We start from the raw sequence: 18,209 nt of genomic DNA, 5'->3' as shown, positions 1-18,209 counted from the left end.
CCTAGGAAGATACTCATATACTAGCTAACATTTATAAGGAAGCCAGGGTTTTTAAATGCAAAGAACTACTATTTTTACATTTGTTACACAAGGAAATAATCCGGTGGAAAAGCCCTATCCCCAAGACACTGACTCGGCCTCCATAAAGACCATCTTGTCATTCCTGTTTTGGATGTACAGTGGCCTTTCTTTTACCGAACTGATTATGACTTCTCTGATGAGATCCTCTAAGGATGGAAGAGATGAGCGAGTTCTTTCTAAAGATGATGGGAACTAGCGCATAATGAAATGAAAGAAACACACCCCATGGAGCTATGTAAGTGGCGGGTTGCAATCCGGACTCTCCGATAGCTTCCATTTCTATGGGGCAATAATAACGGCTCCTTTTTCCTTGCCTTAAGTCCTCTGCCAATTCCAACTCTCAGCCAAACGCAAACGATGGTGAAAATCAGATCGGCAATGCTAAAACTGGCTAAAATTCATGAAAATTACGAAGATGTAGGGCATTTCCCAAAATAAAGTAGAAAGAACTTTACCCTTCGATAGTCTTTTTTACAATTAGTGAAGTACATCACATAAGGACTTCCAATTCCTTAGAAAACGACAAAGGAGTATCATATGACAAAGGTACAGTATTAGATTAGTAGAAAGTTTACATAAGCATAAAAGCTCCACTGCCCACTCTTTACAAACTTGACAGTGACCAGAAGGTAGTTTTTCACTTAAGATCTTTGAAGCCAAGCAGTTAAGTGAAACATTTCAAGACAACTTTGGAACCGTTTCATGGACATAATAGAAGTATATACATGAATTTTAAAATAAAACCAATGCATCGAAGACTAAATGTGGAAGTACACACACCTCACAATGAGAATACGATCAGATGGCAGAAGGCAAAACTCTCAATCAGAGAGCGAGGAGGGATGCATTTGAGAAGGAAGGGCCCTGGGACTGAATTATCGCTCAGCTAATGTCTTCAATTCCAGATTCCCCAGGCCTTAGTCAGTGGTTTGGGACAAACATGGTATTTGATCACAAAGTACAACAGTAGAGATCTGTATCTGGGATGGGGAGGGAGCTTGGAACCCTGGGAATACTGTAGACACGACTCTATGATAATGAGGAGAGAGGTATGAGGACACGAGAGCGCTCACGAGGCTCTGTGCTCTCTATGACAGGCACCAACCAAATCACAACATACTATAAAGGTACTCAATTTACTACTTTAGTTGGAAGATCTGAAGTAGCTACATGAAAGTTTCTCTGGGAAAGGTCCGGCACTGGAATAACTATGGTGTCACGCTCAGAGTTGATAGAGGAAAGGAGCTCAGAGGTTGACTTGCGGAAGATGATCTTTCTTCAGAGAGAGGACGAGAGCATTCAGTTCTCTAGAAAGTTCTATTAGTCTTGATCTTGTCTCTACAAAGAAAATAACGGGAATATCCATAGTGAGTTTATGAGTATAACCTTCTCTATTTTAACCAAGACTTACTCAGTGTTTAATTAGAGTGATAGTTCAAAAACCTTTGCCTTATCTCAGAATTATTCTCTATGGTTACTACAGAAAAAGAATTACTGTTTAATTACATATATATACTTTACTTTCAGTTAAAAATCTGATTAGAAATGAGGAATGGGGAGGGGTGTGGGATGGGAATGGGGGGATGAGGACAAATATGTGATACCTTAATCAATAAAGAAATTTAAACAAAACAACAAAACAAACTCTCAACAAAGTGGGAATTGAGGGATTGTACCTCAACATAATAAAAGCCTTATATGACAAACCTAAAAAAGAAAGAAAGAAAGAAAGAAAGAAAGAAAGAAAGGAAGGAAGGAAGGAAGGAAGGAAGGAAGGAAGGAAGGAAGGAAGGAAGGAAGGACTGCTAGCGGGTACAGGGTTTCTTTTGGGGGAGATGAAAATTTTCTAAAATTACGGAGTGGCGCCCTAACCAAGTTGGCTTAGTGGACAGAGTGTCAGCCTGCAGACTGAAGGGTCCCAGGTTCGATTCCGTTCAAGGGCATGTACCTTGGTTGCGGGCACATCCCCAGTAGGAGGTGTGCAAGAGGCAGCTGATTGATGTTTCTCTCTCATCAGTGTTTCTGACTCTCTATCCTTCTCCCTTCCTCTCTGCAAAAAATCAATAAAATATATTTAAAAAACAAAAACAAACCCAAAAAGCAGAGGGAGCATTTTCTTGTTTCCACAATGCTATCTTCCTCCACCTAAAAATGACTCATTGTAAAATATATTTAAGTGGGAGAATCTTAATTTCTGTAAATATGAAGAGACTGTATGGTTTTTAAAAAAAATAAAACAAAATAAATAAAATAAAATTAGGGAGTGGTGAGGGTCACACAACTCTGTGAATACTGTATGCTTTAAACGGGTGAATTTTATGGTATATGAATTATATCAATAAAACTGTTAAAAACCTGATTAGAAAGTAAGTTTTCTTAGACCCGTGGTCGGCAAACTGCAGCTCGTGAGCCACATGTGGCTCTTTGGCCCCTTGAGTGTGGCTCTTCCACAAAATACCACGGCCTGGGTGAGTCTATTTTGAAGAAGTTGCGTTAGAAGTTTAAAAAATTTGGCTCTCAAAAGAAATTTCAATCGTTGTACTGTTGATATTTGGCTCTGTTGACTAATGAGTTTGCCGACTACTGTCTTAGACTTTCTCATTCACTTAGTGAATACTTCCCAAGATTATCCTACTTGTATAATTTAACAATTTTAATTGTCAGGCTAACCATTTTAGAATTTTAAAAATTGTCTTTTGCTGAAAGGTTTGTCTAACACTATATTAGAAATTATAGTGTTGAACAGTTTTGTATACTAATTAAGCCCATCTTAATTAGTATACATCTAAACTGTTTTAGCTTTAAAACTGCCTTTAAAACAATATTCAATTAAAGCCATCTTTTTACAATTCAAATGGATGTTATTTTAAAAGACTGCTTCTGTACTACTCAACAACTCCCCCATCAGAGCAATAGTTTGAATTAACTGGTCACATTGATGCCCAACACACTACCTGGCTTACATACAGACTGAGAATGGAATCGAATGAAATTGATCCAGGTGTATTAAGGTGATGCAGCTTAATCTTGGCCAGGGATGGTGGTGGTGGTGATGGTGGTGGTGGTGTGTGGTGTGGTGGTGTGTGTGTGTGTGTGTGTGTACATATGCATAACCACGTGTGTGCTTGCACTCACATGCACAAACCAAACTCCTCTAAATTTTATCATTTGAGGTAAGTGACCAGTCCCACAATATTGCTCAGAGGTCCATCACAAGACTTCCATAGGAAAAAACACAATACATCAGTGTAGATATTCTTTATGTCCGTCATCAAAAAGACCAATGCTATGATAATGGTACAAAATGACAAAGCCATATAAAATATATTTGCAGAGAAATAGCTTTCTGTTGCATTATGTTAAGATAAGGTTTTTAGGGTAAGAAGAGATATATGCAATTAAAATATAACTAGAGGCCCGATACACAAAATTCGTGCAAGAGTAGGCCTTCCTTCCCCCAGCTGCCGGCACCGGCTTCCCTCTGGCACCTGGGAACCGGGCTTCCCTTGCAGCCCCAGCTTCGTCCAGAAGAAAGTACGGAAGGACGTCTGGTCTAATTAGCATACTATGCTTTTATTATTATATAAGATAGAAGAAGATAGGGAGGAACAAGGCAATGTTAAATTTGAATAAAAAATATCAATATGATCGGTCATTTTAAAATGTCCAGTTCAGTAGTGTTAAGTGCCTTCACATTGTTGTGCAACTGACCTCCAGAACTTTCTCATCTTCCCCAACTGAAGCTCTCTCCCCATCAAGCTCCCTATTCCCCCTGCCCTTGGCAACCACCATCCTAATTTCCATCTCTATGACTCTGACTACACTAGGTACCTCATATAAGTGGAATGATATGGTATTTGTCCTTTCGGGTCTGGCTTATTGTACTTAGCGTCATGATTTCAGGTTCATCCATATTGTAGCATGTGCCAGGACCTCATTCATTTTAAAGGGTGAATAATAATATTCCATTGTGTGGATATACCGCGTTTTGTTTATCTTGACTGATAATTTTAACTTCTTGATTTTTTTCAGTTTGAACCCACAGAATTTCTCTAGCTTTTTTTTCTGTCAAGCCCAGTGGATGATGATAAACTGCCAACTCCATTACTTTTCAAATATAATTCCTGGCATGATAAACTCCGCTCACTGCTATTAAGATCGCCACAGTGCAAGGACTCCTGGGAGAGCAGGGTCTCTATTTGAATGGCTATTCTGGTTACCCAATTCTTGTTCTCTTTCCTGTCTGGGGTGAGAAAGCTGCTTCAATATCTTTAAAGGATAACTTTGCTTTGCTTCCCCCCTCCCCGCAATATGTTTTTATTGATTTTAGAAATAGAAAGGGAAAGGGAGAGAGAAAAACACTGATCAGCTGCCTCCTGAACGCCCCCTAGTGGAGACTGAGCCAGAAACCAGGGAATGTACTCTGGGAATGGAACCAGGGACCTCTTGGTGCATGGGAGGACGCCCAACCGAGCCACACTGGCCAGGGCTCACTTTTCTTTTCCCGTGATAAAACCACAAAGAAGATTTGGCTGAAAGTAACGATTGCCTGACTGGCACGCTGTGGGGAAAATCAGATACTCTAGGATAGAAAGCAAAGTAATTTATTACTGTTTTGCCTTGTATTTAGAAGCGTCTCTGGGCTCTCTGCTGGGATTGCTCCAATCATCGGCTTCAGGTGTGGTCTTGTAATGGCGCCATGCTGACTTATTGAATACTGGAAGCCTCTCGAATGATTCACTTGAAAGAGCCTAATTGAAAAAATATACACCAAAGGGCCACAGTGCCATTTGTCACACATGAAATACGAATTCAAATTGTATATTTAAAACATTAGAAACCTTAATATATACTTTTTGAATTATATTAAAACTATACTACTTTAGTAGATTACTTAGACTGGGAAGATGAAATGAAAGCTTTTTTAAAGGAATAAAAGTATTCCCTCATTCAAAGCCAGTACTGACATACACATGACCAGAACAAAAAGCATTTGAATCCAGTTAGTACTGCTTTGAGATACTTTGGACTATACAGTCTTAGACCAAGCACTCCTGTTCACTGGACAACCATTCTCCCAGGGGGCTCAGAAAGAAATAAAATTCCATACATACTAGATTTACAAACATAAAGCCATAAAGTGTTATCAAATATCACACATTCAAATGCACCGGCATCTAAGATAAACACTCCAAATACTGGTGAAGTTACGGTATAATATATTACATGTATGTTATATTTTATAACATATAGCACACTATATGGCCATTAAAAAGGAGCCAGTTCCACGTGAACTGATAAGGAAAGATCTCCAATATATACTGGTAAGTAAAAAATATATACAGCAAAGTGCTGAAATAATCATTTGTGTGAAAAAAATTTAAATTTTTCTAGAACGATCCACAAGAAACTGGTACCTTTGGTTACTGCTGGGAACAGAACAGGGTGAGTTTGGGCCGGTAATGGGAGAGACTTAGTTCTCTCTCCCTTTTATAGCATTAAAATTCTGTCATATGTACCTAGATAACCTATTCAAAAATACTTTAAATATTCTAGAGTTTAGAAATCAAGAAAAGTATAACAGTATCAATGAATGAGATAATCTGTGTCACAGAGAACTCTGTTATTAGATCAGCCTTTTAATGACTATATTATGATAACTGAATTATTATGGCTTTGGGAAAGCCAGCAAGTTTTTAAAGCAACAGACTGAAAGATTCCAGTTTATGATAATCTGTCTCCTGCTAGAGGAATCCTTTCCATGGATATGCAACCTTTTGAAAATCACAACTTTGAATTATGGTTTTAAAAATCAATCATTTTACTCTTTATAGCTCCATATTTCACATTTTGCTATATCTGAGTGTACTGTCAAGGGTGAGGCATAACATGGTTTTCACATAAAACTGAAGTAAATTTGAGCTGAATATAAGAGACTAGAGGTCTGGTGCACAAAATTCGTGCACTCGGTGGGGGGCCCTACAGCCAGGCCTGTGCCCTCTCACGGTCCAGAAGCCCTTGGGGGATGTCTGACTGACAACTTAGTCCTGGAGCAGGCCTAAGCTATAAGCCGGACATCCTTAGGGTGCCACGGAGGTGGGAGAGGCTCCCACTACCGCTGCTGTGCTCGCCAGCTGTAAGCCGACTTCTGGCTGAGTGGCACTCCCCTTGTGGGAGCACACTGACCACCGGGGGTAGCTCCTGAGTTGAGCGTCTGCCCCCTGGTGGTCAGTTCACGTCAAAGCAATTGGTCGTTCCACCGTCCAGTCAATTTGCATATTACACTTTTATAATATAGGATAACAGATGCTATGGTCTATTATCTATTAGTTATTAGAACTTACAGCTTTAAAGTGTAGAGGCCTTCATGCTAACAGAAAAAAATACATTACCTTCAAATAAATTACAGCATCTGTACCCACTCCTTCCATAGAATACAGTTTTAGATCTCCTTGGAAATATCTAGCATACAGACGAGAAATTGGCAAGCCATAACCAAATCCAGCCTACAGGGGAAAGAAAATGAATTCCGTGAGACAGGCATACATGCTATCGCGTTTGGTATAAGGATCATTCAAGATTAAAAATAAATTCTTGATTCAGACTTAAAGAAAAAAAACACAATTGATTCAACCTCTGCAATGATGTATATGCTCGTCTGTGGCAAACAAACTATTTTCACTCTACAAAAACACTTCTTGTAGGTTTAGAAAATAATAGGAATACTGCAATTTTTGACTAATGCTTTCTTAGCACTTGAAAGCACATTTTTAAAGCAAATCCCAATCGAGTGGAATTTGAACTGGCAACAAAACGAAACCACATCATTTCAAAGTTTCATTATCAGATTCCCTTGCTCTCTGAAGCAAAAACAATAAATTGAATAGCACAGCAGTGCAAATCTACCAGCACCAAGGCTAACACATTGGAAAGAAAATTTCCTGAGCGACTACTTCCTAAGGTTCTAGGAATACTACAAGATTTGGATATACGGTAGTGCATATACTAGTATTTTTAGAGACAAGAAAAGAATTCCAGTACCCGCCTATATCTCTATATCGTAGAACCCTGACTGTTAGTAATAGGTTGTTGGGGCGGGGGGAGGGAGGGGAGTGGAAGGCCTCCAGTATTAACAATAAAAACAACCGAGACTGAAGCTGGGGTAGAGGGGAAGCTTCAGTCCCTCTGGTTAAATCCACTGCTACGGTTAACAAAGGAGCTGGTGGGGTCATGCACCTAGAGCGGCAGTTGCGTGGGCTTTAGGCTCAGATACATTTACATTGAAACTCGCTTTTTATGCAACTCTGAGCAATTTTCCCCCAATATATTTTTATTGATTTCAGAGAAAAGGGGAGAGGAAGAGAGAGAGAGAAACATCAATGATGAGAGAGAATCACTGCTCGGCTGCCTCCTGCACGCCCCCTACTGGGGATTGAGCCCACAACCCAGGCATGTGCTCTGACCGGGAATCGAACCATGACCTCTTGGTTCATAGTTTGATGCTCAACCACTAAGCCACACCAGCCAGGCAACTCTGAGCAATTTACTGCACCTCTGTGAGAATGTCTTCTCATCAGAAAATGTAATTAAAAAAACAACCTTAACTCGTAAGACATAATAAAACTAAATGCATGGAAATTGTTATTACGGCTACTACAGAAGAGCAATTCTACCATGTTACATGGATTTCTACCATCTTCCCTAGATTTTTTCCTCAGGGCAGGGCCTAACTCAAAGGGCTGGGTGTGACACAGGAATGCACCCCGTCATTTAAGGGCATTAAGACTGGCAGAGTGTGGCCAGTAGTGAAGTCAAAACAGCTACAAGTTACTGAGATCCCCACAGTAAAGAAACCAGTGTATTCCAGGAAGAGGCCAGGAAATCAGCTTCATCCATTCCAGCAAAGCTCAGACCCTACTCTCAGGTGTGCCAGAGACAATGCCTGGGGCCAACGCAGGCCTGATGTGGGGAGGCAGGCAAGCCCAGAGTCCTGGGGAACACAGAGGAGGGGCCTCTAACTTGGATTTGGTGAGGTGTAGGGAAGCTTTCCCAGGGTGTCAAAAGATCAATAGGAGCTGGCTAGGAGGGCATTTCTGAAAAACAAATGCATGTGTTACAGCACAGAGCTGTAACACAGTAATGTGTTTGGTGAGGACATTATGTTCTCTAGTAGTACACGTCCACATGCCCACTTTATTTTTTTAAATATTTTTATTTAGAGAGAGAGAGAGAGAGGAAAGTACAGGGAAGGAGGGAGGGGGAGAGAGAAAGAGAGAGACCTTAAATCAGCTGCCTCCTGCACGCCCCCTACCGGGGATCAAGCCTGCAGCCCAGGCATGTGCCCTGACCGAGAATTGAACCAGCAACCTTTCGGTGCCCACCCAACTAAGCCACACCGGCCAGGGCCACAATTTAAAGCCGAGGACAGTTTACGGACTGGGAGGGATTAGTGGAAGAATCACAAGGAGAGGGTATATGATACACTGGAAAGAACACAGACATAGCCAGCGCTGTGATGAGCTCAATGACCTTGGGCGAGGTACTAAGCTTATTCTCTCATCTATAAAATGGGATGGTGCACACATATATTTTTTTTAATCTCTTGCTTCAGGTGTTCAGTTTCATTAACAAATAACTATGACATAACAGCTATTCCCAGGATGGTATTTTGAGACCTGGAATAGACAACTCAAATTCCTTTTTTTTTTTTAATCGATTTTTTACAGAGAGGAAGAGAGCGAGGGATAGAGAGTTAGAAACATCGATGAGAGAGAAACATCGATCAGATGCCTCCTGCACACTCCCCACTGGGGATGTACCCGCAACCAAGGTACATGCCCTTGACGGGAATCGAACCTGGGACCCTTCAGTCCGCAGGCAACGCTCTATCTATCCACTGAGCCAAACCGGTCAGGGCTCAAATTCCTTTTAAATAACTGGGGAAGGCTCTAGATTTGCTCATAGTGGGTGTTCCCCTCCACTCCACCCTGCGCCCCCCACCTTTTGACATTTATTTAAGTAGGTACCAGAGCCTGGTCAAGGCAATGCCTTTCAAAATTGATTTTTCATGAATTTTCTTGAATCCAATGTAAGTGACTCCCACTCTGTGTTCAACACGCTGAGTTAATAAACTCTGTCTTGAATAAACAATGCAAAATGTAAGATTTTTATTCATGCAAATAAAATATAATCTTACGTGCTTACCAGTCAGGTAGGACTTGAAAATGAAGCTTAATTTATACCCTGAACCATTTTGCAGACTGATAGATGTTGCTGTGTTTAATGACAAAGGGTTCAATTGTTGTTTGTCAATTAGAAACACTCAGCGGGGGAAGAAAGTGTGGCCCTACCAGGATCTCAGTGCTGCCATGGTAACCAGACTTTCCTCACTGCCTTAATAGGGCTGAAGGTTATTTCCAGAGTGAGACAGAAAGGGCTCTGAAAATGCATACACCACCTATATGTTTCCTGCTTGTGTTATTTAATATAAAAAATGTAGTGTTCCTAATTTTAACATTTTAATTATATAAACAAATTTGGTGGGGAAGTTCAAGGGCCTGGGGTGATTTGGCCTCTATGGTATGCACGCGAAAGTGCCAGGACCACGCTACAGCCACGCACGCTGCACTGTTCCTTTGCTCACCCGCAATTGGACTTCCACCCTCTCCACAGGAAATGCCTTTTCTCTGTATTAGGGAGTAAGGCACGGAGCTCTGAGTGTGTCTCCGACACAAATGAGAGGAGAAATCTAAGCCCAAAGGCTTCACAAAGAAAGTAGCAGTGGCATAAAATTCTCCCGCCTCCAAACCAGGCCCACACAGGGAGCATTCTAATTCAACGAGGCTTCTGCCCGGCCGTGGGGAGTCCCTGCCCATGAAAGGGTTTTTCCTTACGCAGCAGTTTAAGATGCTTACCAGAGGGGCAGCTCTTGAAGGCTCCAGGCTTGGTCTAGGAGCAGTGGAATACATGTAGTTAAAAAGACGATCTATCTTTCGAAGGGGAACGCCACCACCTAGGTCGCTGATCTGTAATGGAGGAGAAGGAAGAGGAGGAGGAGGTGGTGAAGGCGGGGAGGAGGAGTCATTCCATACTTAATAGGAGGCAACAAGTTTATTAAATAAAGCCCTTATGAGATTACTCTCAAGTGTACAAGGGCTTTGAACCCCCAATGAAATATGAAGAGTGTTAAACAAAGGAGGTAGGAAAGTGCCATGGGATCCCACGGGCTTGGGTTTGAGACCCTGTTTAGCTCCCTGAAAAACAGGCTACTAATATAGTTTAAACGAGGTAACTTAAGTCAAAAATCTATAATACGGTACTTTACAAATACGACATTCAGCAAACGTCAAGTCTTCTTCCCTTCCCTCTGATTCCACAATATCTAGATACTATGACATGAACTGACAATCCAAGTGCATGTGCAAAGAAAGCAGTTACCTTAATGGACAAGTCTTCTTTACCCAGAGTAACGAGGGTTTTAACCGCTGGGTAGGCCTCTTTTCTGTCTTCATAGAGTTCAACTGTTGCTCTCATTGAGTTCTGAAATAATAAGCCCTTTTCTTTACAACCCTCACAAATCACAATTTAAAAAAAGAAACTCACACGAGCTTATTTATGCACAATTTTTTTTTTGGGGGGGGCATATTGGCTGCATTTATATGACTTTTTTTTCCCTCTAAAGAACTTAAGTCAATGTGGGTTCAGATCAAGGAAACACTCCCTGATGCTTTGTTTTTCATCTCGTTTAAGTCCCATCTACCATACTGCACATTGATTCTTCCCCCACCTCCTTTTTTGGTGTTAATTCTCACCTGAGGATATTTTTCCATTGATATTTAGAAAGAGTGGAAGGGAGGGGAGAGACAGAGAGGGAGAAACATCGATGTGAGAGAGACACATCCATTGGTTGCCTCCTTCATGCGCCCCAACCAGGGCCGTGATCGTGCCTGCAACCCAGGTATGTGCCCTTGACCAGAATCGAACCCAGGACCCTTCAGTCCACAGGCCGACGCTCTATCCACTGAGCCAAACTGGCTAGGGCTTTCCTCCCTTTATTCTTTTAGTTTTGCTTTAGGGTATTCAAGCCATTCAACTTTCAACCAAGAGGAATGTTTTTATCCCAGGTCACGAGGCCGCAGAGGTTCACTGGTGAACCTGAAATCTACTTATCAGCCTGTGGTTTCAGAGCGCCTTTCCTCTAAAGCAGGTGGAAAACCTGCTTCCCACAGAATGAATCATTTGGTCGGGAAAAAAAGTGGAAGACGTCAGTTAAAAGTTCTGAAAAAGCCACAGCTGTTGAGGAGGAGAAAGTTCACAACTGAATGCCCATCTCCACCTTTAAGTGTTGCATTAGTAACAGCAATGTTTTGGGAAGCAAATCAGCAGAAGTGATTTTCAGGTGTTCAATTTAGAGTTTCACGCATAATGGAAGAAATAAAATTTTAGCTCCAACGCCTTGTACCTGTAATTCTGCTACCATAAATGCCATAGCTACTGGTTAACAAAAGCAGCAGCTTAAGCCAGATTCTAAAGACTCTTTTTTTTTGGGGGGGGGGTCTTTTTTGGTCTAACCCTTCCATATATTTCTCCTCTGCCTCTGTCAGATCTTCTAAATTGACTCGAATATGTAAAAGGGTTATGGTAGCTCTCAGGACTAGAACTACTACTAATGCACCATCACAGTTAATGTTCAGAGGCGTAAAATGTGTAAAATTGTTTTTATTTTGATCTGTGTACCATCAATAAAACCTTGCCAGGTTTGGAAACTAAAGAGCATCCCTAATCTCCTAACTGAAGAAGAAACAGTATGGATTTTACATCAAATCACTAAAGTACAATTAAGCTTCAAAATCAATATATACTAATATTCACAAAGACTACACTGTACACAGCAATTTTTCAGCTCACAGTGTACAAATTATAAAACCCACAGGATATCAGAAATAGAATTTTTTAAATGGTATGCAAAACCTTTTTCTTATGCTAATGTAATGAATCCATTATGCCCTGAATCAAAGTAATTTAAAATGAAGACTTCTTCCCGTGTTGTTAAATTCCACTTACCTTGAACAACTCAAATAGCATGTGAAACAGATGTGAGGGCACATAAACTACCTGAATAGGTTTGCCTGGAGCTTTGGCTGAAAACAGAGACAAAATCGTCAATGAATAAGGACAAAAACTAGAAGTAAAAAATGTTTGCATTCTATTTTCTGAGTACATAAAAAAGAACTCTATAAAAGGCTAATTTAGGTTTCCACTTCTAAAGGCAGGGCTGAGCAAATGCTTTCGAAGTCCAACAAATTTTTTTTGGCGGGGAGGCATCCAGTTCCTTTACTTACCAGCTATGTGACCCTGGGAAAATTATTCAATTGCTTTGGAACTTAGTTGAGTAATATTGGAATATTATCACCTACATTATAATGTTCTAAGCATTACAATAAGGCCATCCAAATATCACTGTTTTTTTTTCTTTTTAAAAAATGTTTTTATTTATTTCAGAGAGAGGAAGGGAGAGAGAGAAACATCAATGATGAGTGAGACTCATTCATCGGCTGCCTCCTGCATGCCCCCTACTGGGAATCGAGCCTGAAACCTGGGCATGTGTCCTCACCAGGAATTGAACAGGTGACCTGTCGGTGCACAGGAGGATGCTCAACCAACTGAGCCACACCGGCCAGGGCTCATTCAGTGTTTTTCAAATTGGGAGACACCTACCCCTACCACTGACCCCAGTGGTCAGCAGGGGGAATGTGAAGCCACAGAGGAAAAGGGGCACATCTTTTTGGTGAATTGGACAAAAGAGCAATGTTAAATGATGACAAACAAGGCATATTATAGAGTAGAATGTAAGGTTCACATGACTTTTTTCTACTAGGAGCTAACAGACAGCCCCCTGGAGACCTACAGTCCTTCCTCCTTGCATCAGCGATTTTCTGGGGAAATCTAAGAAATGTCTAATTCCATGTCAAGCACTAAGAACAGTGTGAGCTATAGAATAGATGCTAGAAAATGTAGTCCTCGTGACCCGAAATCACTTTAGAGACTGAAACTATGTCAACTTTCTTAAGTAGACCACAGACATACCCACCCATGTTGTAATTTCAACCTAACTACTTCCTCTAATAAAGTACATAATTAACAGTATAAAGTAGAGAGAACATTCGTTTGGTTCTTAGTTTACGAAGAGCTTGAACATACATTATCCAATTGAATCCTTGTGATAATACTGCGTGGCTCATAGGGTGGGTGGCATTATTATGGGTGACGACACAGGCTTTACAGAGGCGACGTGACTTGCCCATTGTAACAGAAGAGGCGCTAAAATTGGACACCTGGACCAAGAGCTTTTGTGATTTTAAATCCTGAACTCTTTGATAATCAGTTATTTTTCAAATTATTAAGTTAATATATGCAAATGATTTTAAAATGTGTTAAAAAGAAAACATGTCCCTCCACCCTTTCCTATCTAACCCCCCCCCCCAAGACTGCACCCAGAGGCAGCCACTCGTTACTATTTTTGCTTTAGTCTTCTGGTTAATAATATTTACATTCTATTTTGTGACCCTAATGAGCTCCTCTGTACTTTGCCTATAGACTCTATACCGATCACTGCAGAGCCCCCACAACAGTGTACCAGGATAACATTTCCTTCCCTGTGAGTCCAATGGCATCACTTGAAGAAGAATGTTCTGTCTTAAGATGAAATGGATTCTCTTTATCGTCCTCAGACTACCCTTTTTAAGTCGCCGAATATCTGGACCATGTCTTTCTGATACAGTCTTACATATTTCCCAGAACTTCTAACTACCCTTCCTCTTGGGTAACTGCACAAGAAACTTATGCTTTCCTCTCCATATCACTAAGATCTTCCAGTTTTTTTATTCTATTGCATGGTACCTACTCCATTCTTTTTTTTTTTTTTTTAATATATATTTTATTGATTTTCCACAGAGAGGAAGAGAGAGGGATAGAGAGCCAGAAACACCGATGAGAGAGAAACATCGACCAGCTGCCTCCTGCACACCCCCCACCGGGGACGCGCCCGCAACCAATGCACATGCCCCTGACCGGAATCGAACCCGGGACCCTTCAGTCCGCAGACCGACGCTCTATCCACTGAGCCAAACCGGTTTTGGCCCTACTCCATTCTTAAGGACTTTTCAAATTCGAATCAACTGCTTTCCAAACATAATGCATAGCAATCATCCTCAAATCATTTTTGATTGAAGTTCTAGAATGTTTTCGCTACTTTTTCTATCTCTAGTAAACACACCATCAAGACCGTCAGATAACCTACCTCAAAAAGGTGTGCAAGGAAGGTACATTTCTCAATCCTTAGTCCTCTGCTTCACTTGACTGAAAGTTTGGCTGGGTACAGAATTCTTGATTCAAAATCATTTTCTCTCAGAATTTGGAAAGGGGGGTGGCCCTCTGGCCCTGACAGTGCAGCTGCTAAGTTTAAGTGCCAGTCACATTTTCATTCACACTGCTGATTTTCACCTGAGGCCTGGTACCTTGGTTGTAATATTCTTGTTGAAGAATGAGGGACTGGATTAATCATTTGAGGTAGCTCTAACTTACACCAGCTTCCAACTGACCCCTACCCTTTCACTTCCCATTTCAGTCCTTTGCACCTCCTGGCTCTGCTCCTGGAGTCCCTCCAGGATAACCTCTGGCAACAGGTGCCATCTCTTCTGCTGCCTCCTTTGTGGCTTCTGCTCGGCGTATTTCCCTCTGGTTACCCTACGGCAAGAGGTGACAGCAGTGGTCCACTGAGGAACCTCCTGGTTTCTTTGCTGTTTTTGTTGGTATTCCATTATCATCATTTTAATGGGAACTCCAGGAGTACACTAAATGTTTATCTTGTAGCAAAAGGCATGACTAGCTATACAAACAGCCTTCTGAATTCAACCTTTTTCACTCCAAATCTCAGGGAAATTAAAATACCTTTCATAGTTTTATTGTGTGTGTTTTAGTTCAATCAACACTTTCTAGGAGCCTTCTGAAGACTTGCTCAATTACTCGGACTTTTCTTTGGGAGCAATATAGTTTACATGTCTGTCCTTCCCTTTAAAATCATGCCAAATGTTTTGTCCATGACTCTTTCCTAATCCTGGATCCAGTAGCTTTTATGTAGTGGAGTCTTAATAAACATTTGTTGACTTTCTAAAATAAGATACAAATGGAATATGAATGTTCCATCTAAGGGTACATTTTAAAAAGTCAATGGAAAAAAATTGTCCAGGTTTTTCATGCTCAAGACTTAATGAAATCTCTATTTTGCACAGTCATTGCTCCAAATATCATTCATTAAAACAAGATCTATTAAGTACCAAGAGAACTCTACATAGCATATACAATTTTTTTTATTTTCAGACAATTCTCCTATAAGAATGAAAAAAAATGGAAGCTACAAAGAAAAAAAATGCATTCAAGGGAAAAGGGAAAAGGGTTAATATCCAAAATTTATAAAGAACTCATGTAACTCAACACCAAAACAAACAAACATCCAATTAAAAAAATGAACAGAGGACCCAAATAAACACTTCTCCAAAGAGGACATACATATGAAAAGATGTTCACTAATCATCAGCGAAATGCAGAGCCAGTACACTCGGCAGACAGCTTCGGACCACATCGAAGCACCACCCAACCGTCTCCACAAGTGACTCACTCAAAGGGCAGACTCAGCGGGCACCACAGCCTTCCCCAGAACTTCTGCTTCCAACTTCTCCAAAGCCAGAAGAAGGGCTTGAAGTATGGAAAAAACTGGGCTCAGACCAAGAACACTGAGCTAGAGAAGGATGCTCCAGAACAGACTGAAGCCCATTGGGAGATGCCAGCTTCTGTGATTCCAGGAAGATCTCATCTCTTCTGCTGTGGCCAACTTGAATTATAGTCTCTATCTAATGACACTGGAGGCTCAAAATGGAGAAGGTGAACCCTATGATCCAGATATGCTCTACTACATTTTCCTGTGCATTCAGAAGTATCTTTTTGAAAATGGATGGGGTGGGCCCAGCACAGCTGATCCTCCACAGTGGTCACAGCCCGTCTTTGCAGCCAACTGGCCTGGGGGTAAATCCTTCCCATTGAAGTGCCAACAGCAATCAAGGCTCAACTACAACAGGAGGGTGCACACAGCCCCCACATGGGGTACACCTGGAGTGCCCTGCTTGGGTGACTAGGGAGGCTATAGCACTGGACCCTATAGGACACCTACTACACAAGGCCACTCTACCAAGTCCAGGAGACATAGCAGCTCTACCTAATACACAGAAACAAACACAGGGATGATGCCAAAATGCAGAGGCAAAGAAACATTCCAAGATGAAGAAAAAAAAACAGAAAAAAAAAAACTCCAGAAAAAGAACTAAACAAAATGGAGACAAAAAATTTACTAGATGTAGAGTTAAAAACACTGGATATAAGGATGCTCAATTAACTTAGGGGAAGAGTAGGTGAAATTAGTGAGAACTTCAATAAAGTGATAGGAAACATAAAAATGAAACTAGAAAACATAAAAAATAAACAGAAATGAAGAATACATTGCAGGGAATCAACAGTGAAGTAGATGAAGCAGAGATTCAAATCAGAGATTTGGAAGATAAGGAAGCAGAAAACACCCAATCAGAACTCCAAAAAGAAAAAAGAATTAAAAAATGAGGATTGCCGAAACCGGTTTGGCTCAGTGGATAGAGCGTCCATCTGTGGACTGAAGGGTCCCAGGTTCGATTCCGGTCAAGGGCATGTACATTGGTTGCGGGCACATCCCCGGTAGGGGGTGTGCAGGAGGCAGCTGGTCGATGTTTCTCTCTCATCGATGTTTCTAGCTCTCTGTCCCTCTCCTTTCCTCTCTGTAAAAAGTCAATAAAATATATTTTTTAAAAAATGAGGATAGTGTAAGGAGCCTCAGGGACAACATCAAGCATGCTAACATTTGCATCATGGGGGTGCCAGAAGAAGAAGAGAGAGAGCAAGATATTGAAAACCTATTGGAAGAAATAATGACAGAAAACTTCCCCTACCTGGTGATGGAAAAAGACATACAAGTCCAGGAAGCACAGAGAGTCCCAAGCAAGATGAATTGAATTCAAAGAGGCCCATACCAAGACACATCATAATTAAAATGCCAAATGTTAAAGACAAAGAATCTTAAAAGCAGCAAAAGAAAAGCAGTTACCTTATAAGCAATTACATAATATTGTAATAACTATGTATGGTGCCAGTTGGGGTACCGGAAATATCAGAGGGAATACTTTGCAAAATATCTGATTGTCTAACCACTATGCTGTATGCCCAAAACTAATACAAAATAATATTGAATGTAAACTGTAATTAAAAATAAAATTTAAAATAAAAACAGATTTCTAAGAGAAAAAAACAGTTGTAATAGGAGATTCAAGAAGAAAAAAGAGAGAAATGGTAGCTGGGCACTTAGAGATGGTTAATCAATTCCCAAAATCAATGCATAAGGCTATTAGAGACAATATATAGTATAGTTCAGTCACACTGGGGCCAAGTCCTGACTTAGGCATTTAATAGATATATTAATAGGTACTTAACCCATCTGGGATTGGCATCCCATTTCTGAAATGGCGCAGAACTTATCTCACTGGGTTAATATAAGGATGAAATGAGATCATGGTGATAAACTAATTTACATAGAGCCTGCCACATTGTAAGCAGTCAATAAATGCTGCCTATTCTCATTACTAAAAATTCATTTCTACAGTATTAATGGAGCTATCAGTAATGGCTTTTTGACTGCTGCATAGAACCATTTGCCTGAAAATATCCACAAAAGTACCCAATATTGAGAAACTAGAGGTCAACTATCCCAGGGTAGATATATACCCTTTTGATGAAACCTGTTATAACAAAACAGCATGAGTTCAAATTTTGTTACCCACCAAAACTAAAGCTATCAATCAACCTCCTGAGAGGAAAGACTAATCTAGAAATAAAAAATTCAAGTCATAACCATACAAGTCTTATCTTTCCCAAGTCAATCCTGAATTCCAGTAGCCACCCTTTTAAAAATATCCAGTATGCTTGGCAGGTATGGCTCAGTGGTTGAGTGTCAACCTATGAACCAGGAGGTCACAGGTTGTGGGCTCGATCCC

General features: G+C 40.7%; 1 protein-coding gene across 2 annotated transcripts in view; it reads right to left on the bottom strand.

The window, feature by feature from the left end:
* Positions 1-1,201: 1,201 nt before the first annotated feature.
* The window catches only part of PDK3 (pyruvate dehydrogenase kinase 3), a 67,814-nt gene continuing 50,806 nt past the window's right edge, over positions 1,202-18,209 (bottom strand). The window contains exons 7-12 of one of the 2 annotated variants that reach the window (XM_008148382.3): positions 12,145-12,221; positions 10,519-10,620; positions 9,996-10,106; positions 6,474-6,587; positions 4,693-4,832; positions 1,202-1,419 (exon numbers count right to left, since the gene is read on the bottom strand). In XM_008148382.3, coding sequence (XP_008146604.1) covers positions 1,389-1,419; positions 4,693-4,832; positions 6,474-6,587; positions 9,996-10,106; positions 10,519-10,620; positions 12,145-12,221 — 575 coding nt within the window. In that variant the 3' untranslated portion in view covers positions 1,202-1,388. The remainder of the gene's footprint in view (positions 1,420-4,692; positions 4,833-6,473; positions 6,588-9,995; positions 10,107-10,518; positions 10,621-12,144; positions 12,222-18,209) is intronic. The other variant, XM_028155805.2, reaches the window with a different exon arrangement.

This window comes from Eptesicus fuscus, chromosome 1, assembly GCF_027574615.1.
Source record: "Eptesicus fuscus isolate TK198812 chromosome 1, DD_ASM_mEF_20220401, whole genome shotgun sequence".
Classification (NCBI taxonomy): Eukaryota; Metazoa; Chordata; class Mammalia; order Chiroptera; family Vespertilionidae; genus Eptesicus; species Eptesicus fuscus.
Note: the sequence above shows the minus strand (reverse complement) of the source record. Positions and strands in the feature narration are given on the sequence as shown.